At 39.4% G+C, this 23,710-nt stretch overlaps 1 protein-coding gene across 1 annotated transcript; it reads left to right on the top strand.

Moving 5' to 3' along the window:
* Positions 1-80: 80 nt before the first annotated feature.
* On the top strand, positions 81-23,330 carry ATP6V1B2 (ATPase H+ transporting V1 subunit B2). The gene is made up of 15 exons (XM_014841277.3): positions 81-305; positions 5,980-6,035; positions 10,291-10,389; positions 11,389-11,482; positions 11,611-11,688; positions 12,448-12,587; positions 12,909-13,010; positions 13,343-13,440; positions 14,043-14,166; positions 15,923-16,073; positions 17,525-17,607; positions 19,107-19,211; positions 19,897-20,026; positions 21,911-22,085; positions 22,374-23,330. The coding sequence occupies exons 1-14, from the start codon at positions 170-172 to the stop codon at positions 22,048-22,050; spliced, it is 1,536 nt and encodes a 511-aa protein (XP_014696763.3). The 5' UTR covers positions 81-169; the 3' UTR covers positions 22,051-22,085; positions 22,374-23,330.
* Positions 23,331-23,710: the final 380 nt, after the last annotated feature.

Genomic DNA, 23,710 nt, shown 5'->3' with positions numbered 1-23,710 from the left:
CCGCCCCGCCCTGGCCGAGCCAGTCACGCGACCGTGGGCGGGAGCCGCGAAAGGGGCGGAGCGAGCCCGGGCTGCGCAGTGCGCATGCGCGGAGCCGGGTACGCGGCCGCCCCCCTATATCTGCGCCTGCGCGGGGTCGCTTGGGGGGCAGTGGGAAGGAGGAGACAAGATGGCGCTGCGGGCGATGCGGGGGATCGTGAACGGGGCCGCGCCCGAACTGCCTGTGCCCGCCGGCGGGCCTGCGCTGGGGTCTCGGGAGCAGGCGCTGGCCGTGGGCCGGAACTATCTCTCCCAGCCTCGCCTCAGTGAGTATCGGAGAGAGGGCGCGGGCGGCGGCTCCCCTCGCGCGCCGCCCTGAGCCGCGCCGTCTCGGGGGCCCGCGCGCCCCTGTTTCCGTGACGGGCGTCGAGGGTGGGAGACCGGCCGGAGCTGTTCCTGGGCCGGGCTGCCGCGCGCTTCCCGCGACCGAGCGGCAGTCCCGGCCACCGCCCCCGCTGGCCCCGTCTGCAGGTCGGGCCGAGGGACGCGCCCCCGTCCGCGCGGCGCTGGGCCTCGGGGCCCCGCTTCACGGCGAGGCGCCTGGGTCCGGGGAGGGGCGGCCCTGCGGGCTCGAGACCCGCCGGTCGGCGGCGCGAGAGCTGGGCTCCGGCTGCCCAGCGCCCGCGGCCCGTCTGTCGCCGCCCGGCTCGCCGCCTCGGCGGAGCGCGCGGCCGCCGTGGGGAGCCGGGCGGCGCTGGTGCGAGGCCCGTTTGGGCGCACCGTGCCCGCAGGTGATGGGGCGGTCTCTGCGCTGGTTGACTGCCGGGGTGCCTGTTGGTGGTGGCTGGTCGGTTAAGAAGAATTTCGGATGAAGGGTTTCTGTCTGGGGCGCTCAAGCCTGACTAATCCCTTCCCGATCTGTCGCTGGGTCATGTGACAGCACTGCAGTGTGGGGAAGAAGGAAAACACTTGCCTCCGTGGTTTGCTGAGATGTGCTTTTTACACTGGGAATTATCTGGATTAGAGAATGCCTGTTGGGGTTTACGTGAACTGAAGTGAGTGTTTCAGGAAATTGACAAATGTTCCATTCTCATAGATTTTGACAATAAATTTATACCTAACTATTACAGATTCTTCTTTATGAATTGCATTGGCGTGCTTTGCTTTGCTTTGGGGAGAACAGGTAGACATTAGTGGTGCCTCTGGGAAGAGCTCAGTAGTCCCTTTTCATGCAGTATTTCATTCAGTGTCGATTCAGTGTTAGCTGAAGCATTCGCATTGTTCCGAGAGTGCCCCGCGGTTAAGGTGGTCAGCCTGCCAGACGAGCATGCTTTCTTGCCGTTCTGTGTGCTTAGCCAGTGACTGAGGAACTTCCCCAGATGAGATGCCTCCTGACGAAATCATTGCAACGTGAGGCTTAAGACGGACGCTTTAGAGGTCAGGAATCCTTTGTCTCCCCTCAGTGCCTGGCACAGGGCTTGACGCCTATAGGCTGCCTTGCAATCGTTGTGTGACTTGCGTTTAAACCCCTTGTTCTGATGATTTGGTGGATAGATTCTTAATATAGTTGGAATCAGAGGAAGGGAGTTGGGGTGCTTGGCCGAGTTCCTCTTCTGTGTCTGGGTCATTCTAAAAAGCATAAATGATATACTTAGGCTAACAGCTAAGTGTATTTGAATATCATCTTTTTCCTACATTGCCACGTTCTTGATTCTAGACGACAGTTTAATTACTTCTAAATAAATGTGGATTAACCTTTTAATTTTTCTAAGTAAAGATTGATGATTCTGTCTTAGGTGATATGTTACAGTTATTTAATGTGTGCTTTTTGAATGAAGGACTGGAGTGATATTGGCAATTCCAGTGTACAAACTGGATCCTGTTTTAAAACAACTTCCAGATTATAAGGCTGTTAACAAGAAATGGAAAATGAGATATGCAGTTTTGAAATAATCTTGAGCACTTTAGTTGAATTTCTGAAGTCACAAGGAAAAAACACTTTTCTTTTAAACTTTGAACAAAGTTCAATAACGTACATGGAGCTTTTGGATGCTAAACATTTTGAAATAGATAATCTCCATTGTTCTTGAGACCCTAGATCGACTAACCTTACATTTCTTCCATCATAAAGCAGAGCTAGTCCCAGAGAAAAGTCAAATAAAGGAATCATCCACCTGCCTTTTTCTAGAACCTCTCCCTTAGTGCCCACTGCTCAGATGTGGGTCTCTACTGTTCTTGCACAAGAGAGGATGATTGCTCTGGTTTTTGTTTTGCTAATAAGGCAGAAGCCAAAGGACTAGATCTCTTATTGTGTAATGGCTGTCGAATTTTCTCTCTGAAAATTTCACAATCATTAAGTGGCAATAGTAGTGTTGAACAATCTCACATCCTGCTGGAGGAAGAGGATGCCATCTGACGAAATGTTCCTCTTAAAACCTTTGTAGATTTTGGTTTTAAAATGTTACTCCGTAAATATTTATTGCCTGCCTGATAGTTCAGAATCAGTGTGACTTTTTGGTTGTAAAGCGTGGTCAGCATATGTAATGTCAACGTGTACCTGCTGTGTTCTCAGAGTTCGGGATCATCACCTACAGGTGACCCAAGTTCTTGTTCGTTTGGACTCGTTCTTGTTCATCTGGAAATTTTGAAGAGATGAGTGGTCATTATTTTGGTAAATAGAAATGTTTATGTTGTTGGTGAACAGGTTTTGATTTTTTAGAAGCAGCTTGATATCTTTGGCAGCCTTACTCTAAACTGTCAACTCTGCTTGGGCTGTTAATGGTAATGGTGAAAAAGGCTGAATAAATACTGTTGAGAGATAAGAGGTAGTGTTTGATACCGTTTTCTCTGCTTGTTTTTGTTTTTTGGTGTTTTTTTGCAAATAGTTTTATTACCATGGAAAAGAGCTATAGTTTGTCTATAAACTGTCTTCTAGTACCTGTTTGTAGTCCAAGTGCTAGAAACTGTCATCTCCATATTTTTTAATTATACTGGAGACTAAATTCAGAAATATTATAAGGTCATAGAGTACCAACTTCAGAATTAGGGAAAAAACAAACAAACAAAACACCAGTTCTAATCCTGACTCTTCCATTTAGCAATGAATTTCTCAGAGCTTTAGTGTAATGTAGAGTGGGTGTGTTGGCCTTGCGTGAAGCTGAAATAAGGTGCTCTATCTGAAGATGCTCTGTAAAAGTGTGAAGCACTCTCCAAGTATAAAGTTTGGCAAAATTTTTTACTTAGTTTGGGTTGTAACATTTATCAGTTTAGTTTGTATATGTCAGTTTAATTTAAACAAGCATGTTGCTTAACCTCTGATTTGTATCTGAAGTGGTTTCTTCCTGCATTTCATGCTTTCCAGGGAGGGAAAACTGCTGAAGCATCTTCATGAGACTCTCCCTTCTTTGCTTAAACTCTCCCAATGGCTCCCCTCCATTGGAGAAAGATTGTTCTGCAGCGATGACAAAATGTGGACATAAGGGAAATATTATCTAGTGCAGTAAATAGTAAAAATAACATTTTTTTGTAGCTAAAGTTTCAGATCCTGAAATTATTTTGAGTGGTATAGCTATATAAGGCTTGCAGATAATTATGAGTGACCACAAAAAAACGACCACTTCAGTTTTACAGTTTGAGCTGCAGTACAAAGTTAGAACAAGTGACTTTGGAACCAGACTATGTAAGTTCAGATTCTTGGACAAGTTACTTAATTTATGAGAATCATTTTTCTCTTCTAAAACTTGGAATAATACAAGTTAACTCATAGATCTGTTATGGAGATTAAATTAGAATTCCTGACAGGTATTTATTAAATGTGTATTGGTGGTGTTAGTGTTAATCAATTAATTCGAATGGTTATTCGCTGGCTTTTTCAAAGGCTCTGTACATTGTTGCAAATGTAGAGCCTGCTTTTGGTGAAGTAGAATCTTGTCTTCTGTAGTTAGAAGTGAACTGGATTCACTCTTTCCAGGAAAAGCACTGACTAGTGTTTCTTTTCCTTGGTCATGCTTTTGCTCGTGACTGGCAAAACTTAATAATTTTGAATGACCTTGAATTTAAACATGAGATTCTGAACCATCATTGTTGTAGAGGTTAGAAGTTCAAAGGAGATGCCAATCTTGTAGAAAAAGTAGAGAATTTCATTACCTGAGGATTTTATTGATGTTGCCTTTTATTCAAAACTGAGTTACCTGTAAATCTCAAAACTAGATCCACTCCCCCCGCCAACCTACTCCCTCCTGCCATCTGCAACTGTTTAGGTAAAGGTTTTGAAAAGGTCTGTGTTTCTCTATTTTTAAAAACTGGGTTGTAAGAAAACATGTTTCCAATGTAGCTCACTTTGCATTTCCACATAGCAATTCTAGGAAGTCATTTAAAAACGGATTGTTTGGATTCTTTTTTTTTTTTTTAAATTTTTTCAAAGATTGGCACCTGAGCCAACATCTGTTGCCGGTGTTCTTCTTCTTCTTCTTCTTCTTCTCCCGAAAACCCCTCAGTACATAGTTGTATATTTTAGTTGTGACTCCCTCTGGTGATGCTATATGGGATGCTACCTCAACGTGGCCTGATGAGTGGTGCCTTGTCCGCGCCCATGATCCGAACTGGCAAAACCCCAGGCTGCTGAAGCGGAGCATGCAAACTTAACCGCTTGGCCAGGGGGCCAGCCCCTTGGACTCTTAATTTTAAAAATGAGAACAGTGAAATTTTTTAACGGTAGGACTTATTTTTAAGGGTATTAGATTATTTTAAAACAGTGGGGCCTCTGTTGAGATAATTACAATTGTAAATGTTTTCAAGCAAACGTTTGGTGTCAGGATTTAAGTGTCTCTTGAGTATGAAGGACGAGGGCTCCTGATAGTGCTTGGCTGCCCTGTCTCAGTGTTGCTGCCAGGACACTTGCTCCCTGGCTAAGAACCTGTGTTTCTAAGTTCTGAAGCCCCTTAGGTGGACAGACTGTTGATTAAATGGTTTCCTCATTCTTGGGAGTCTACATTAGTGCCAGAAAGCTCTGTTCAGGACCTAATAAATCAAGCAAGGGAAAAATTCCCAGTTGCATGATAGCTTCTTATAAATTATTTTAGGCCTTGTAGTCGGTTTTCTTCAAATATTTATTTCATTTGTTTTTTCAACTCTTCTGATTATGAAATTTAGTTAATTCTGACGTTAGAATTACTCTCCCAAGTGTTCTGTTTTCTACCTAATGACCATTGTACTTGACGTGTATATAGGTATGATATGGTTCAAGGATAGCTACCTCCTTTTCTAAAATGAGGGCTTTGGGTAGTACCTTACAGAGTGGCAATTTATTCCCAGGGTGTCATTTGTGGTGGAAATTGTAAACCTCTAAGCTGATGGAAACAGTTGACTTTTTTTTTTTTAAAGGAAACTTATCGTATTTGACCTCTGGCCTTTCATTCCACTGCCCCCGCCCCAAGCTCTTTTCCTGTAGTTTTTTGTTGCACCGTTTAACATGGCTTTTTACCTTAACAGACTACATTTTTTCAGATTTCCTTTGTGAGTTTTGTCATTCTGCTTGAAGTTGAGGATTCCCTGCCTTTCCCCCTCTACTTTGCTAAGTGCCCCCTCTTGTGTAGAACTTTTCCTTATCTTGTCGAGGGAGGAACTGCTCAGTTTGTCCTGCGGGCCCACGAGCCCTCTGCACACCTCTGTTAGAGCCTTACCTCCCCTTTCTCTGCATAAAACTGGGGACTCTTGAGGGGATTCTGTCCCTTTGTGCCTTCTTTGTTTTTGTATTCTGGGTCCTTAAGACAGTGTGACTGACTCAGTAAGGATTCAAAATGGGTTTGGTTGGTTGAGGGTGGATTATGAAAAGTTGTACAGGCACAGGCATATTTTATAAATTCAGTGAAAAATTTTGTAGCTGTTGGAGCACTCCGTATTATGATAGGCCTGATGAAGTAGAGAGGTTGTTGGGTAATATGGAGAGATCATTTAGGCTGTGTCCGATTTGACTAAAGCTGACTGTGTGTTTCTTTGCAGCATACAAGACAGTATCAGGAGTCAATGGTCCACTAGTGATCTTAGATCATGTTAAGGTAATACCACTGTGATTATTGTTTAACCATTTATGAAGTTAAAAACATGGCTTTAAGTCCTGTTTAGTACACTTTACATTTTTTCTTGTCATTTTTAAATCATTCCTTGGTCTGAATGTTTTAGATCAAAAGCCAGAAGACCTTATTCCGGAACTGGATCTACTGTGGAGCCTGTTTGTGGCCTAGAGTCCCTCATCTGCAAAAATTATTAAAAAACAAACAAAAAAGTCAATCCTACCTCACCGGTTTATTAGGAAAAAAGCCAATAATGTTTATGTGTGTTTTATAACCTGTAGGGTATTATACAGGTATATGCTGTCTTATGGCTTTTGTCACAGACTGCCGTGTGTTATAATTACTTGTTACAGTATTTTTCTTCTCTACTAAATTTAAGGTCTTTGAGTGAATAAATATTGTTACTTTTATCTTTGAGGCCTAACACTGGTATTCAAGTAATGAGTAAACAAGAACAGATTATCTCAACAGTGACTAAAACTCTAAAGCAAAGAGTGGTTTTTACTTATTCAGTTGGTTGTAAGGATCTTTAATTACATGTTGTTTTTTTAACCACACTTATACATAAGAATTATAAACACTATTAGTGTTATCTTAGAAACAGAGGTATAGAATATGACAGTGTCTGTAATTGAATACCCTGGGCTAAGCTTCCTACCTGAGCTCTATGAGCAAATATCTTCAGAGAATATAATTTATATATATGCTTTCTAGAACAGTAATTCTACGTTGCTTGTTGTTGGGGTGAATGAGGGGGAAAGGCACACAATTACTGGTTTGTTGAAAGAAGTAATGATGGAAGGCTGTTCAGAATGTGACCCTTCTGGAAACAGAAAGTGGATTGAAAAACATTTCTTCAAAGAAAGGGCATTGTCTCTTTAGCTTTATCAGTGAGCTACTATTTTTGTATATGATAAGGAACCTATACAAATTAATCTCAAGATTAAACATAGTAAGCTTACCTCCTTGCCATAGTTTCATACTAGTCTGCAGTTTGATTTAAAGCCTCAATATATAGCACTCAAGTTGTACAAGGGTTAGGCAGGTGCCAGTTAATGTTTGGTGAAAGAATGGAGCCTGCACTTTTACTTTTTTGAAGGAAATATAGGAAGCTTTATTTGTTTCTTTCTTATTTTTCTTCTATATTCTTTATTAGATTAAATTTTTGGCTCATATTTTTAAAGTATAAAGCTTTTATATTACTAAATATATAATTGAAAATACTTTAAAAATATTCATATTTCAACTGTGTTGAGTGCTGAGCTCAACACAGAAATACAGTGGTGAGCAATGGGCATGGCTCCTCCCCCAGTGGAACCGAGTGCGGTGGAGAAGCAAATGTAATATACATACATGTCTCATTGTAAGTGGCGTGAAGGATAAGTGCGTGCTGTAAGAGTCAGTGATGGAAGGGACTTTGAAAACATCTTTGAGGAAGTAATTGTAAGAGAGCTAGAAAAAGTTTCATTGAATGTTTGTTTGGACTATAGTTCCAGCTGAGGAAAACTGGTACATAAATTTTATGTAGTTGCAAGAATGGCTTACAGATTTAGAGTGATTTTCAGTTTTTGTTTTTAGTTTTTGGCTTTTGTTTTTAACTGCAAACATACACATAAATTCGAGGGACAGATAATCTTACACAAATTATGTCAGAATAGAAGATGATGGTGACTGCTCCCCAGCTCATTTTATGAGTTGTACGTCTTTGACCCAAACCAGACAAAGGGTAGTGCTAGAAAAGAAAGATATAGCTGTTCTCACTTATGAGCACAGATTTCAAAATTCTTAATAAAATACACTCATATATTGGATATTAGGAAAAATAACTATGTAAGAAATCAACAGAATTATGCCAAAGTAGAATTTATTCTAGTAACACAAAGATGATTTGATATTAGAAAATATATCAGTACAGTTCAGCTCATTCAAACTTGAAAGAGCTTATTCTCTTCTCATTAAATACAGAAAAAAATATCTGATAAAGTTACTCATTTCTTTAAAAAGCCTCTTAGAAATAAAGATAAAACAAACTTTTAACCTCTTAAAGGATGTCCGTCATTACCTACAGCAGACACCATACTTAAGGAGAGTCTCTAGAAACATTCTCATTTAATCAAGAACAAGATGAGGATGCCTGTTGTCACCACTACTCTCCATCTTTGTAGTTGGAACCTAACCAGTGCTGTGGGAATAAAGAGATTAGACAAGAAAAGTCTCAGCTGTCGTCATTTCTTGGTGGTATGATTAAGTGAAGAAAAAACCCAAATCATTCACCAGACAAACTGTTGGACACAATGGTGTGAAAACTGAGTTCCTGGATACAAGGATCAGTCTACAGAAATCAATAGTGTTCTATATGCCAGAAGTAACTAATTAGAATAATTGTAACTAGTTACAGAAAACTCTAACATGTTGTTGAAAGACATAAAAGAAAACTTAAAATAAGTGGAATTCCATGTTCATAAATGAAAAGACTCAGAATAGCAAAGATGCTTAATCTCTCCAGGTAACAAAATCAATTAGAGATAGAGTAATTAAGAGTAAAGATTTGGTGCAGGAATACGCAGATATATCAGTGGAGCAGAATTAAGAACCCTGAGACCAACTTCCCTCACCTCCTTAGAATTCAACTTGGTGAATGATGAAGGCTACATTACAAGTCAGTGGGGGACATTTTCTGCTACTCAGTATTGTTGGGGCATTTGGCTTCCTATATGAAAAAAGAATAAAAATGAGTAAAATAAAATTGCATACTATAAATGAATGCAGATGAATTGAAGACCCAAATATGAAAAACCTTTTAGAAGACAATATAGAAGACCATTTTTATGACCTCAGATTGGAAAGTTTTCCTTAAGAAGATGTAAAAGGCACAAATCAGAAAACAAGCCATTTTATTACATAAAGTTTTAAAACCTCTGTGTGATAAGATACCATAAACAAAATTAAAAGGCTGGGTCCAAATATTTGCAAAAGGATTAATATCCAGAATCTGTGAAACTCCTACAAACAAATAAGAAAAAGCAGAAGAGTTGAAAAGTAAGGAAAAGATATTAATACCAGTCATAGGGAATGAAGTCTGAATTGTTAGTAAACGTGAAAAGATGCTCAGTATTAGTAGAATCAGGAAAAAATGCAAATTGAAAAGGTGCTGTTTTTTATTTTATCAAGTGGCAAAAATTAAAATTTAATACAAGATTGGCAAAGATGTAGGGAAAAGACACTTTTGTATACTGCTAGGGAGATTGTAAGTTAATACAGTTCCTTTTCAGAGTAATTTGGCAGAAAATGGGCACAGCCTTTCACCACTAGCTTACCGAATACCTCAGGGAAATTGGGCATACTTTCATGAGGAGCCACATGTGTGAAAATTCATTGCAGCTGTTTGTAGGAGTGTAAATTTGGAAGAACCTTGAAGTCAATTGATAGAAGAGCAGCTGGATAAAATGTGGTGTCATTTGATTTTATTTTAACCACATCTATTCTGTTTTAAGATTAATTCTAAGATGCCCATTTATTCATATAATAGCATCTCCAAAATAAAGTGTCTTACAATCAGTTGTACATTGTAGTTTAATTGGCAGGTGTTTTCCTTCACACAAAATAGTGATGTTTCTTTCAATAGATTATGATAAAATAAGGTAAATATTGTCATGACAGGTCCAAAACAAAAAAAAAGTTTGTAGGATGATATATTTAGTATGTTGCCGTTTATGTAAATAAACCACTATGGTATATTTTTGGAAACATACATTTTAAAATATTAAAAGTGGATTAGAGGAATACGTATCTGGGAGAATTGGATTGCGGAGGGAACGTTAGCATTATTTTGTTATTTAGTTGTGTTTTGTCCTCCTTTGCCCAAAGCACACAGATGGTTAAATACCCAGCCCAGAAGCAAACATCAGTTCTGAGTAGCAGGAACATGGTTATTTGTAAGTTTTGTGCCTTTGTATAATCTCAAAACTTTAAAACATGTGCACAGAGGGGAAAAAATTTAATTGCTGTATGTTCGTGGATTTAAGACCCTTGTCTCTGTCCCTTCTGCTATGTTTGCCAGTATATGTGCCAGTGATGAGTGTTTTAAGGACTTAAACTCTCTGGGGATATTATAAACTCTTGGTATATGCCTGTGTGTGTTGGAAAGTTGGGAGACTGTACATGCATACATGCTGTGATAAACAGTATTTTGGAGAGCTTTTAAAATGTTGGTTGCGATCCTTTATTTTTTCCTATTTAGTTTCCCAGATATGCTGAGATTGTCCACTTGACATTACCTGATGGCACGAAGAGAAGTGGGCAAGTTCTAGAAGTTAGTGGTTCCAAAGCAGTGGTTCAGGTAAGTATCACTTTCAAAACCTGGGCTGTTGAACTCTTCCCTAATCACAAAAACAGGGAACCCCATTTGTGTTTTCTAGTGATCATTGAATAAGTATATCTTTAGAGATTGGTTACTGGCTGTGGGGGGGAAATTATTTTTGCATGTTTTCTTGCCAAATATCAGCCACCTATATCCATTCTCACTCACTAGACTGGTAAAGTGACTTTTTTTAAATGGATAAAATGAAGCAGATAAGGAGAGATGAAAAGCAGGGATTCAGTTTATGGGATGAAACCAAAACAAGATCTGAGTGTGTTTCTTTATATTGTCTCCTGTGATTCCTGATTTTTGATGTTACTGATTATGAGAAATGCCAGTTTCCTCAAATAACAGTTCCTATAAAAAGTCATCTTGAGCAGAGGTCAGCAAAATTTCTGTAAAGGGCCAGATAGTGTATTTTTAGGCTTTGTGCGGTCACCTCAGGTCTCTGATGCGCATTCTTATGCTTCCTTTATTTTCCTTTTTTTTTTTTTTTAAACAACACTTTAAAAATGTAAAAAACATTCTTAGCTTGCTTGATGGATCTGGCCTGCAGGCGTGACCGTTGGTCAAGAAGTGGACAGTTTGTTCATCCTGTGAAAACTTCTTTGTTCTTGATATTAAAAATAGTATACTTTTGGGGCTGGCCCCGTGGCCGAGTGGTTAAGTTCGCGCGCTCTGCTGCAGGCGGCCCAGTGTTTCATTAGTTCGAATCCTGGGCGCGGACATGGCACTGCTCATCAGACCACGCTGAGGCAGCGTCCCACATGCCACAACTAGAGGAACCCACAACGAGGAATACACAACTATGTACCGGGGGGCTTTGGGGAGAAAAAGGAAAAAATAAAATCTTTAAAAAAAAAAATAGTATACTTTTATGTATTTTACTTTATAAGGGTTGTTTAACAGACAAATAGAACTTAAGTGCTTCAGATCTAAATTTCTTTTATCCTTCTGATTACGTCTCTTTCTTGATAGGTGTTTGAAGGGACTTCAGGTATAGATGCCAAGAAAACATCCTGTGAGTTTACTGGGGATATTCTCCGAACGCCAGTGTCCGAGGACATGCTTGGTAACGAATAGTTTTATTCATTCTGGGCAGAGATCTGTTTCCTTTTCAACATATTTCCATAAAATCTCTTTGAAAATTATGACTATTTGGGTCATTGTCTACTCTCTACTACTTGTTACTGTTTACAGGTCGAGTATTCAATGGATCAGGAAAACCCATTGACAGAGGTCCTGTGGTACTGGCTGAAGACTTCCTTGACATCATGGGTAGGGGCAGGAAATGGATTTCCGTGTTTTAGGGAAAATAGCCTCTATCTATCTATCTTATACCTTTGCTAGATAGTGATTTTTATGGTACTTTAAGTTGATAACCAACATGCTCCATGTTTAATTAATTATTTTATTAATAAATTTATATTTCCTAGAGATCATCTTAAAATGTTAAATAAAATATCTTAAGATATTGTAAAATATCACAGGGTACATCTGAAATGTAAATACCAAAAGCATGGCTTTGAACTTAAGATTTCTTTCTTATTTGCTGTACCTTTATTTCACTTTAGGAACTTGCGTTCTGCTACCATATATTTTGTGAGTCTACAAAAGACTACTGAGAAAATATTTAAACACTTTCAGATTTCAAAACGAATTTTTAAAGAGTAGAAAGAAATGTTTTAAATGGTTCTAGTCTTTTTTTTTAACATACGTATTTTTGTTTCCCTTTTTTTGGTGAGGAAGGTTGGCCCTGAGCTAACATCTGTCACCAATCTTCCTCTTTTTGCTTGAGGAAAATTGTCACTGAGCTAACATCTGTGCCAGTCTTCCTCTATTTTGTATGTGGGATGCCGCCACAGCATGGCTTAATGAGTGGTGTGTAGGTTTGCACCTGGGATCCGAACCTGTGAATCCCGGGCCGCCCAAGTAGAGCACGCGAACTTAACTGCTGTGCCACTAGGCCAGCCCCAGAAATGGTTCTAGTCTTAATGTAGAGGTGTATTAAAATTTTCCCTTTTGGAAATGCATTAGGCCAGCCAATCAATCCTCAATGTCGAATCTACCCAGAGGAGATGATTCAGACCGGCATTTCGGCCATAGATGGCATGAACAGTATTGCTAGGGGGCAGAAAATTCCTATCTTCTCTGCTGCTGGCTTACCACACAACGAGGTGAGAAATGGGATCTTTTAGGTATGAAATTTAATAAGGAAGAATTTCCAAATGCTTCACTGTTATTGAGAAACCAAATACAGGGTTTTCGACATAAATGTAATCCAATTACATTGATTCTTTATCCATGCATGATATCTGTCTTCTTGCTTTCTCTTACAAATCTTTACAGAAAGTACAAAGTAGTTTTTTTGGGTAAAGTCCCTTAAAACATCCCAGTTTCATTTATAATTACAATTCCAAAAAGTTTAGGATAAAGGACATTTTATTATAGAAATGTTATTTTAGATTTCGCCTCACTTCTTTTGTCCTCCTCATCAGATAGCAGCTCAAATCTGTCGCCAGGCTGGTTTGGTAAAGAAATCCAAAGATGTAGTGGACTACAGTGAAGAAAATTTTGCAATTGTCTTTGCTGCTATGGGTGTAAGTATAGGTTTTTCTGTTTTAGTATGAAATATAAAATTAATTGCCTATGTTAGTAGAACAGTGTAGAAAACTATACATATATCATTGAATTTATCTCTAGGTAGAGAAGTTGCCACTTAGCATTTTGGGCAAACTAGGGATTAAAATTTAGCATTTGATTGTGAATTGTAAGAATAATACCCTTTGTGCCCAAAGCTAGCTGCTTACTCTGTTGGCTTTTGTGAAAAGGTTTAAAGAAGGAACAGTGCAGTTCTCTAGCTTGGCCTTCATCTGAAATAAATATTGAGAATTTTTCTTCTCCTAGCACTGATGAAGTCATTGCTATTTAGGTAAATATGGAAACTGCCCGGTTCTTCAAATCTGACTTTGAAGAAAATGGCTCCATGGACAATGTCTGCCTCTTTTTGAACTTGGCTAATGACCCAACGTAAGTAAATAGAGCTATTTCTGGTCAAAAATGTCACCTAAGACTAGGGAGGTGTAAAATGTTATAATGAAAGCAACATGGGCCTAAGAGTGAGATAACTGTATTGAAATTGCAGCTCTGCTTCTTGCTAGTTATTTGGCTTTGGGCAAATCACTTAGGCTCTGGAGCTCGTTTTCCTCTTTCATAAAATGTGACAAATATATTTGTCTCACAGGGTTGTTGTGCATATTAAATGCGGTAATACATACAAATTACCTAGCACAGAGTCCATGCTCAATGAATGATATTTTCCTCTTACCTGAGAAATCTGGCCTCTGTATCTTCCCTCCTCCCCTGTCTCTCCCAGTTTTGAGAACTATATAGTTCTGAGTAATTATGGGGCATTTATAAAATAGTCAATTTAACTTGTAGCACTAAGGAATTCTTATTATGTCAGTCCATAAAATAACCCTACCTTACTTAAGAACTTTAAAGTAATAATTGCTTTACCTTCAGTTAATTTAAAACTTTAAAAAGGAGGACTGTACTGTTATTTGCAGAGCATTTTGTTTTGTTTTTGGCCTTTTTGCTTGAGTGACTTAGGACTCGATGTTCCCTTGCAGTATTGAGCGGATTATCACTCCTCGCTTGGCTCTGACCACAGCCGAGTTTCTGGCCTATCAGTGTGAGAAACATGTGCTGGTCATCCTAACAGACATGAGCTCTTATGCGGAAGCGCTTCGAGAGGTAATTGTTTTCTCAATTAAAATGCATTAATTTTGGGGTTATCTTGTCCCTTTGCAAGTCTTTCCTTTTCTTTAATCATGTTTTTTAAACTTCATTGCTCATATATTAGAAGAATACCTTAATTAATCAGAAAGGAAAATACAACTTCTTTTCTGTTTGTCAACTTCGTTGAAATGATTATAGAGGATGAGATTTAAATTATTAGCCTAGTTATCATACTGTCACTGTCACCATAGATTAAGACTTCATTCTAAAAGAGAGTAAATGATGATGCAAGTCATCTATTCATTTACTCTCCCAGAAAGTTCTGTCTCTGTCCAGACTGTCAATTATAACACTTTTCAGAATTTAATTTAGTGATGTTAGTATTTAAATAAATACAAGACCATACTCTGGCAGTACCCTCTTTAGAACTTTTTCCTTCAGAAAACTCTGTTTATTTAGGAACAGTATTAAGATTCCAGCAGTAATCACCCAGCAGAAGTTTGGGGGGGGTGTTCTAATGCAAGTTACTGAAATGTTGAGTGAGTTACCATTATGTTAAGCATGTAAAAAATGGAAAAGACTTGTGAAGAAACTTGCAGTAGAAATATCTAGCTTCTTAAAGTTCCCTGAGACCCATTGCCATCTCTCTGCTGCAGTGCTTTTTCAGTGAAGGACTCCCCCACTCCATCTATCATGGCCCAATACTTTTCTAAAATACAATAAAAATGAGCTAATAGAAAAGTGAAATTTTTAAAAAAGATTAACAATTTACAAGCCAAGATTTTTTTCTTATTAGATTCAAGAGACATAAAATTCTGCCAAATTGCCATTAAAGTTTTCTAAATGCTCATCTTGCTTTCTGTCACCTCGTTGCCATTGGTGAAGCCGGTGTGTAGCCCATGCTTTGGGGGAGCCCTGCTGTGCGTACTCTTTTGGAGGGGCCAGAGTAGCACTTGAAAGTTGGGCTCTTGGTAGCTGTATGTGAATATGTACTCCTGTGTTCTAGTGTACATGGCTCCAAGAGAAAGACCATTATTACTATTGGTTTTTTCTCCTCCTTCTCCCCAAAGTCCCTCAATACATAGTTGTGTACTCCAGTTGTAGGTCCCTCTGGTTGTGCTGTGTGGGACGCTGACTCAGCATGGCCTGAGGAGTGGTGCCATGTCCGTGCCGAAGATCCACACCAGCGAAACCCTGGGCCCCTGAAGCAGAGCACACAAACTTAACCACTCAGACACGGGGCCAACCCCTATTACTATTCTTATGTTGTGCAGTGAATGGATTCCTGCCTCTGTGATCTTGGCAAATTATTTATCTGACCCTTGACTCCAGCTATAAATCAGGGTTAACCACATCACCTTCCTCATAGGGTTGTTGTCATGATTGAATTAAATAATGTGTGTAAAGTGCATCAGTGATTCCTGGTATATATTTCCTTCTCTTTTGACCTTTTCAGGATTAGCTTACATAAATATGGTAAAATCCATAGCTTGAAATGAATCTTGTGAACTAAGAATGTTCTTAGTTTTAAAATTAACTTCCTTTGATTTTTAAAATTGCCAGCAGATTTTCTTCTAGCAAGCTATTTCAAGATTTGCATTACGGCAGTATGATTTTAGCAAAAAACTTCTGGTCCCAGATTGTCAACCTTTTTTGTTGCAGAATAATTTGAACTTGTGTTGCTAGATTTTTCTAAATCATCTCTTAGAGACAATATTTAAAATGAATCATCTTCTGGTATGTGATAGTCTCCTCCTTGACTTATTGTCAGGTTTCAGCGGCCCGGGAAGAAGTTCCTGGTCGACGAGGTTTCCCAGGTTACATGTACACAGATTTATCCACAATATATGAACGGGCTGGTCGCGTGGAAGGCAGAAATGGCTCTATTACTCAGATCCCTATTCTCACCATGCCTAACGATGGTAAGTCTCTGGTCTTTAGATTATAGCAGACCTAATCATTCTAAGAGAGAAGACCATCTACCTTTTTGCGTTGAAATTTTTTTGAGAGTTTATCCTCCAAGAGTTTACCTTAACTAGTTATTTATGCCTAAATAAAGTTTTTCATTGAAAACTACCCATAATTATCATTATCCTTTTGTGGAAGGAAAAAACAATTTTCTTTGTAATTTAAATTTTTAATTTTCATTTGTTAGACACTGTTGGGTACCTACTGTTTGCAGGACACTGGTCTAGATATAAGGAATTTAAAAAAGATTTATTGGGTTACTCCACCTAGTTGGATGTTTTTTATGTGTGTGCGCCAATAATATTAGGGTAGCTTGTGTGCCAGATGAAGAGCACAAATACTAAGTACCACAGGGCGTTAGAGGCAAAAGGCTCACCAGAGGCTGGTTAAAGGTCCGTTTCTTCTGCTGTGTGTGTGAAAGCATGCAGTGCAGTGCCTGAGCGCATGCTCGGGCCTGCTGGGTGAGACTCGTGGCGCTCCTCTTATATTACCGCCTGCTTGTCCTATCGCAGTTTTCAGAAAGCTCTTTACAGGGTGTTTTCAGAACAGTAGCAACTCATACAGTCGAGCACTGCTCCCAGTGCTTTGTAAATACTGACTCGTTCCAACCTCATAGCAGCTTCGAGGGAGAGGCTCTAATCGGAGGCACAGGGAGTCCCAGTCGTCTGTCAGTCAAGGGTAGGACGTCATAGCTTTAGAACTGGCAGTCTGAATTCATAATTCACACTAACTGGTACCCTCTACTGCCTCTGACATGAAAATGATTTGTTCCAAGGAAGTAGCTGCAAAATTACTTTATGTAATTTGACACACTTAAAAATGTCTTGCTTTGTGTGATCTTTTTGGCGCTGACTGCATGATGTCTCTCTACATGTCTAGCATCTCTGTTTTCCATGTTGACATGTTGCATATCCATCTGAGATAGCTTATGAACTAAAAATGTGCTCTCGGTATACATCACATTGGCAAATCTCTGCAAGAGAACTTTGTGTTTAAAACAGGATTTTATTTCTATTTTGGTAAGAGAAATAGTACTTTTTATGAATGCCGCTAAATTTATGTCACGTGCTAACATATATCTGACTGCTGCAGCCTAGTAAGTTCAACTGTCCTATATGGTAATCTAGCCACGTTTGGCTGTTTGAATTCTAAAGTTAATTAAAATTAGGTAAAACTTGAGATGAAGCTTTTCAGTTACCTTAACCACACTTTACATGCTCAGTAGCTACATTTGGCTAATGGCTACATATTGGACAGCACAGTTACAGAACTTCTCGTCATCACAGAAAAATTATTTTATATAGCAGTGTTTTAGGTAATACTGTAAGTGATGCAGATGGACTTCCTGTGGGTTTGTTATATGAGATGGACACTTTAACTAACATCGGATGTCTTTCTCTGGCAGATATCACTCACCCCATCCCTGACTTGACTGGGTATATTACAGAAGGGCAGATCTATGTGGACAGACAGCTACACAACAGACAGGTATTTGACATTTGAGCAGTGCTGTAAAGCTTACAAATCTACTCTTCAGTTTGTGACTTTCACTTTGCCCTTAGGAATTATTTTGTTTAGAAAATATCAACTTGAATCTTTTTCTTTTTGAGGAAGATTAGCCCTGAGCTAACTACTGCCAATCCTCCTGTTTTTGCTGAGGAAGACTGGCCGTGAGCTAACATACATGCCCATCTTCCTCTACTTTATATGTGGGACGCCTACCACAGCATAGCTTTTGCCAAGTGGTGCCAAGTCCGCACCTGGGATCCGAACCAGCGAACCCTGGGCCGCCAAGAAGCAGAACATGCGCACTTAACCAGTGGCCAGGCCGGCCCCTTGAATCATTTTTAATGTGGCTATAAAATTGTCATTTCGGGATACTAAAATCCTGGTGTGGATAAGGTGCCAGAATTAAGAATAAATTTCCACTTTCTTTATTGTGCCTAAAATGGAGTCAGTTCTCTCAAAGAACTTTTTTAGGTATTCTGTTCCATTAATGGTATAAGCTACTAATGTCATTATTAATACAGAAACTTTTTTTTCTGTTTTATTTTTCATTGAGGCATAATTGACGTAACATTATATTAGTTTCAGGTATAGAACATAATGATTTGGTATTTGTATATAAGGTGAAATGATCACCACAGTGAGTCCAGTTAACATTCATCACCATACGTAGTTCCAAATTTGTTTTTCTTGTGCTGAGAGCTTTCAAGATCCGCTTTCCTAGCTACTTTCAATACGCAATACAGTATGCATTATTAACTGTGGTCACCATGCTGTACCTCATGTCCTTGGAACTTATCTTATAACTGGAAGTTTGTACCTTTGACTCCCTTCACCCATTTTGCCCACCTCTACCCCCCACCCTGTTCTTTATATCTGTGAGCTCAACTTTTTTTGGTTTTTGTTTTTTTAGATTTCACTTAACAAGTAAGATCATATGGTGTTTATCTTTTTCTGTCTGACTTCCTTCACTTAGCATAATGCTCCCAAGGTCCATCCATGTTTTTGCAAATGGCGAGATTTCATTCTTTTTTATGGATGAATAATCAAAAACAGATTTTTGATGGTTCTGTAATAGATGCCTGCTTCTAAAATTAGCTTTCAGGTGGAATTGTTATTAATCTTTTTATTTTGTATGTGATTTTATGAGTCAGAGTTCAGAAGACGATTTAGATTTGATAGTGTAGGCAGATGTTGAAAATTCAGTTTTTCAATATAATCTTGTACTGTTTTTGGAGATTGTACTTTTTGGAATTGATTTTCAAAAAATATGCCATAAAGTGTTTCTTGCTTCCTTTTCTTACCAAGAAAAGATAGTAGAACTCCTCTACGAAACCACTGCGGCCGTTTTATGTATTTAAGGGACAATGAGTTTTAGAATGCTTCTTTACTACAAGGAAAGCTCTGTACTTAGTTTTATACTTAAACACATTAATTTTGTACGTAAATGTAATATTTTTTATCCTCCCATTCTACCCAAGATTTACCCACCTATTAATGTGCTGCCCTCGTTATCCCGGTTGATGAAGTCTGCTATTGGAGAAGGTATGACCAGGAAGGATCATGCCGATGTGTCTAACCAGCTGGTACGTAGCTCTGAAAGGTGGTGGGTAAAGAGACAAATACCTTTCTTAGTCCATTCTTTCTGCTGCTCTTGTCTTTTCTCCTGTATTGCTTTTCTTCTCCCCTATCCCAGTAGGATTTTAGTATAGGCTTCATGTTTAGTATAAACATTCATTAGAACCAAGCAGTCTTTTTTAATAAGGATAGATGCTGATGACCAAGATTAAAAATCATTCTTGAAACCCATGTCTAGTGCTATACAAAGTAATCTTTAAATAAAAAACTAAGCCATAAGGTCATTTTAAGTTTTTATTAGTAAGCTTAATAATAATTATATTCCTGAAAAGATATGCTTATTTCTTGCTTAGCATATTAAGCAACACCAGAACACTGTAAGGGATACAGCTTTATGTATTTTATGAAATCCTTGGTTTCTATAGTCATATGAGGTTGTACACCAAGCACAAATAAAGAAAACTACTTTTGACCTTAAAGTAGAAATGGGAAATTTACTGATATCCCAAATACTTTTCTTGAGTAGAACTTCACACATGAACTGTATTTATGTGGACTGTGTTTGTAAATCATGTGAAATTCCTTCTGTGGTCTCTTATGAAGATAGCTACAGCAGTACATTTACGTAGCCCTGATGACTGTTAACATTTATGAACTCTCATTTCTGTTCATGTAAAACCTTTTTCTCTTTAGTATGCATGCTATGCTATTGGTAAGGATGTACAAGCCATGAAAGCCGTAGTTGGAGAAGAAGCCCTTACCTCTGATGATCTTCTTTACTTGGAGTTTCTGCAGAAGTTTGAGAGGAACTTTATTGCTCAGGGTAAGATGACTGTTTTCTTAGAAACATAAACAGCCTTATGTAGCGTTGAAGACTTCTCTCCAGTCTGAGTGAATTTGCATTGGTCCCTGATTTTCCTTGTGATTAGAGAAGAAGTTCTTCCATCCGCCTGAGGTGTCTTTGCACTGAGCCCTCTCCTTCCTTCCCTTCTGCATTCAACTCCACAATCCAGTTATTTAGCTCCCATCTTATTTTTCCCTTCCTTACACCTGGGCTTCTGCTCTCCCACCTCCGTTGCCACTTCTCCTTCCTCCTCACCTTTCTGTAAGGATCTCCTCTGGTGTTGGGGGTTTTGGACTTACTCATCTGTTTCCATCTCCTTTTCTGGTTTCTTATCTTCCTACTTCTTAATTGTTTGTGTTCCCAAAGGCTTAGTTACTTTTTCTTTCTGTACTTTTTCCCCCTGGCTTTGCCTTTTCCCCATGCTCTTGAGTAAATCCCTGTGTGTGATCCCTACCCTCTTTCTGAAGCTCTAATCCTACACCTCCGGCTGGGTTACCTTTGTTTATGCCACCAACCCGTCAGCCTGAGCCTGGTCAGAAAAAGAGTTTTTTCCCAACTGATCACCTGCCCAGCAATTCCCTTTTCAGTTCCTGGCTGCCTCTGACGTGAGCATGTCCTAGTTAGCCCAAGCTCAGCGATGGAGCATAATTCTTAACCTTCTTTCCACAGTGATCAAATATTTGCTAATTTGTAGTGTTCCCTTTTGAAATATCTTATCCTCTTCTGTTTTCATTCCCATTACAGTCCCTTAGGCCAGTGTTTCTCAAATTTTAGTATGCTCTTTTAATGAACTGGGGATCTTGTTAAAATGCAGATTCTGATTCACTAGATCTGGGTGGGGCCAGAGATTCCCTATTTCAACAAGTTCCTGGGTGATGTTGAAGCTACTGATCTCTGACCGTTCTTTGAGTCTTAAGACCCAGTTCAGACCTTTATCCTGTCAGCCCTGGCTGTTAATGCCAGCTTTTTCACCAGTGTCCCTGACTGCCTTTGTACCATTGCAAGAGTCAACTTAGAACTCATTTTATTGATTGTCCCTCTGCTAAAAGTCTGTATTGGTTTTCATCACATAGCATATGTAGGGTTTTCAAACTGTTTTGCTTGGTCTCTCCCTGTAATGCTCTGTTCTTGACTTTGGTGATACTTAGAACAGATGTGTTTATTTTGGAATAATGCATCAAGCTATACACATAGGATTTTGTATACTTTTCTATGCATGTGATAGATTTTTTATTAACATTAAAATCCCTAAAATATATATGATTGTTGGGGTGTTGTTTTTTTGTTTTATGCAGAACCTAAATACCTTAAAAAGATAGAAAGGAAGTTCTGGTAGAGAAAAGAATCCAGAACTCCAATACACTGATTCCTTAGTTAAGAAATGAGATTTATTTGCAGGGTAAGGATGATTCTGTTATTAAAAATAATCAAAACAACAACTTTGAAAGCTGCTGGCCTATTCGGGTGCTCAGTTGGCATTTAAGGCTTCCTGCGTGTCTCTGTGAGCCTTCCTCTGCTTTTCTCACTACTCTCTGGACAAAACCCTGGGTCTGGGTTTCCACTGCTCAAGGTATTTAGATCCTACCCAGTTGTCAGAAAAGCTACACACATGTGCGCACGCACACACATATACACATACAGACTGACACCATCCCTAGCCTCCAGGCCTCTCCGTTTTCTCTGATGCCTTGTCTGTACCCTCCACCTTCAGTTGCATCCGGTCTTGGAGACCTAACTCCTTTGTCTCTTGTCTTTTGTATATTTCATGCTCACGGTGCTAGTCATATACAGAATAAATCCTGAATAACACTGGTAAGTTGGAAGAAGTTTGCCTTTATTCATTCATTCTCAATTTTTTGTAAGGTCCTTACGAAAACCGCACTGTCTATGAGACTTTGGACATTGGCTGGCAACTGCTCCGAATCTTCCCCAAAGAAATGCTGAAGAGAATCCCTCAGAGCACCCTGAGCGAGTTTTACCCTCGAGACTCTGCAAAACATTAGCTGCTGCTTCATCGCTGGCTCGATCCTGTTGTGAAGTACTGGTCCTATTTTCTGTATTCCTTCTGCACTCCCTCATCCCCACCTTTTGTGTTAGTGTTTACTGTGTTACCCTGTAATTAAAAACAACAGGTAACATATTTTGCCGGTGTTGCAATGTTTTAAACTGCTAACAGACTTTAAAATATCCCATTGAGAAAATCTGGATCTTCAGTGCTTTGTTTAAAGTAGCTTCTGGGGCGGAGTTGAAGTCTTACTGATGCGTGGATTTGTACACACTGCTGTAGTCACTTGTCTAATCATGTCCTATTATTTGGGTCTCCTAGATCTTCCTTCTGCACTTCCTCAAGAGTGTCACTATCTGAAGTTACAGTGCTTTGATCTCCAGATTAGGGGAGGGACCAGGTCTGAAGAAGCTTCGTCTAGGAAGAGCCCAGAGGCGCTTTGATGAGCATTTGGGTTTGGATTGTGGTGTGCCCCCAAGTCTGTGCTCTGCTCTAAGCAGATGCTTTTTACTGTCCACCTGCTCTGTCCTACTTAATGACTAGATTAGAAAAGGAGTTTCCTTTTCCTCTTTAGTGCGTATGAGTTGGGGTGCCTGTGTCTTACTCTTCTCCCTCCCTCTGAGTAACAGAATCATGCAGCTTTTGCACAGCTGGCATTGATCTGATAGTAGCAAGATGCTATGTCTTGATGATCCTTACTGGGTTTCCATGCAGAAGAATCATAATTAAAATAACTAATTGAATTGTTGCTTAGAAAGAGTTAGGGTATATTAAAAAAGGAAGAAAGAAAAACCTCTATGTGTTCAACATTCGGACATGCTAACAGTGGTTTAAGTTTCTAAAGTGCTTACCAGATGCTGAAGGGGAGGAGAAAGCTCTTCTGTGTATGAATATTTTAAGCCCTGTTAGAGAGCAGCCTTTGAAAACTCCCCTATCTGGTCCTGCTTTCTGACCTATGTCTGCCTTTTCAGGGTAATCTTGTGGCTCAAGTGATAGCATTTAAAAGCTTTAGCCTTTTAATCCTGCTTCTTCCAGTTGTGAGCCCTGAGCTGCTTCAGTGCACTTCTGCCATGTCTACTGTTTGGTCTCTTTGTGCTCTTCATTACTTGGGTGCAATAGCAACTTCTCTACTCTGTGCATTCCATCTTTCAAATTATGTAAAGTTCTTCATTTTTTTCTCTGAGGGTGTAGGGGTGGGGGAGTCAGCATGATTACATTTTAATGTAGAAAATGTGACATCTGGATATAAAATGAAAATAAATATTAAATTAAATGGAATTTACCTAAAGTGACTTTTTATCTTCTAATCAGAAAAGCAATAACAACGAGCAAATATATGACATAATAATGCACCTCTTTGATTCACAGTTTTGAACATTGTAACCAGCATTGTGAGCCAACCCTCGTGTTAAAGGGACGGGGCCCATGTTTTGTACCCTCTGTCTGTCAGGCTGTCCTCTCGCGCTCTTTTCAAGACGCCACTCTAGCACACTGCACTTTCACCCAGGGTTGAGAGTTGCTACAGGTGTTCTATAGCCGCCTTTGTTTCAGATGTTTTCAGGACCTCTGGAACCTATCTGCTGTGAATGAAAGAGGCTGATAAATAGAAAATGAGATACGTATTGAAGCAAGCCAAAACTCGCTTCAAATAAAATCTT

This window comes from Equus asinus, chromosome 3, assembly GCF_041296235.1.
Source record: "Equus asinus isolate D_3611 breed Donkey chromosome 3, EquAss-T2T_v2, whole genome shotgun sequence".
NCBI lineage: Eukaryota > Metazoa > Chordata > Mammalia > Perissodactyla > Equidae > Equus > Equus asinus.
Note: the sequence above shows the minus strand (reverse complement) of the source record. Positions and strands in the feature narration are given on the sequence as shown.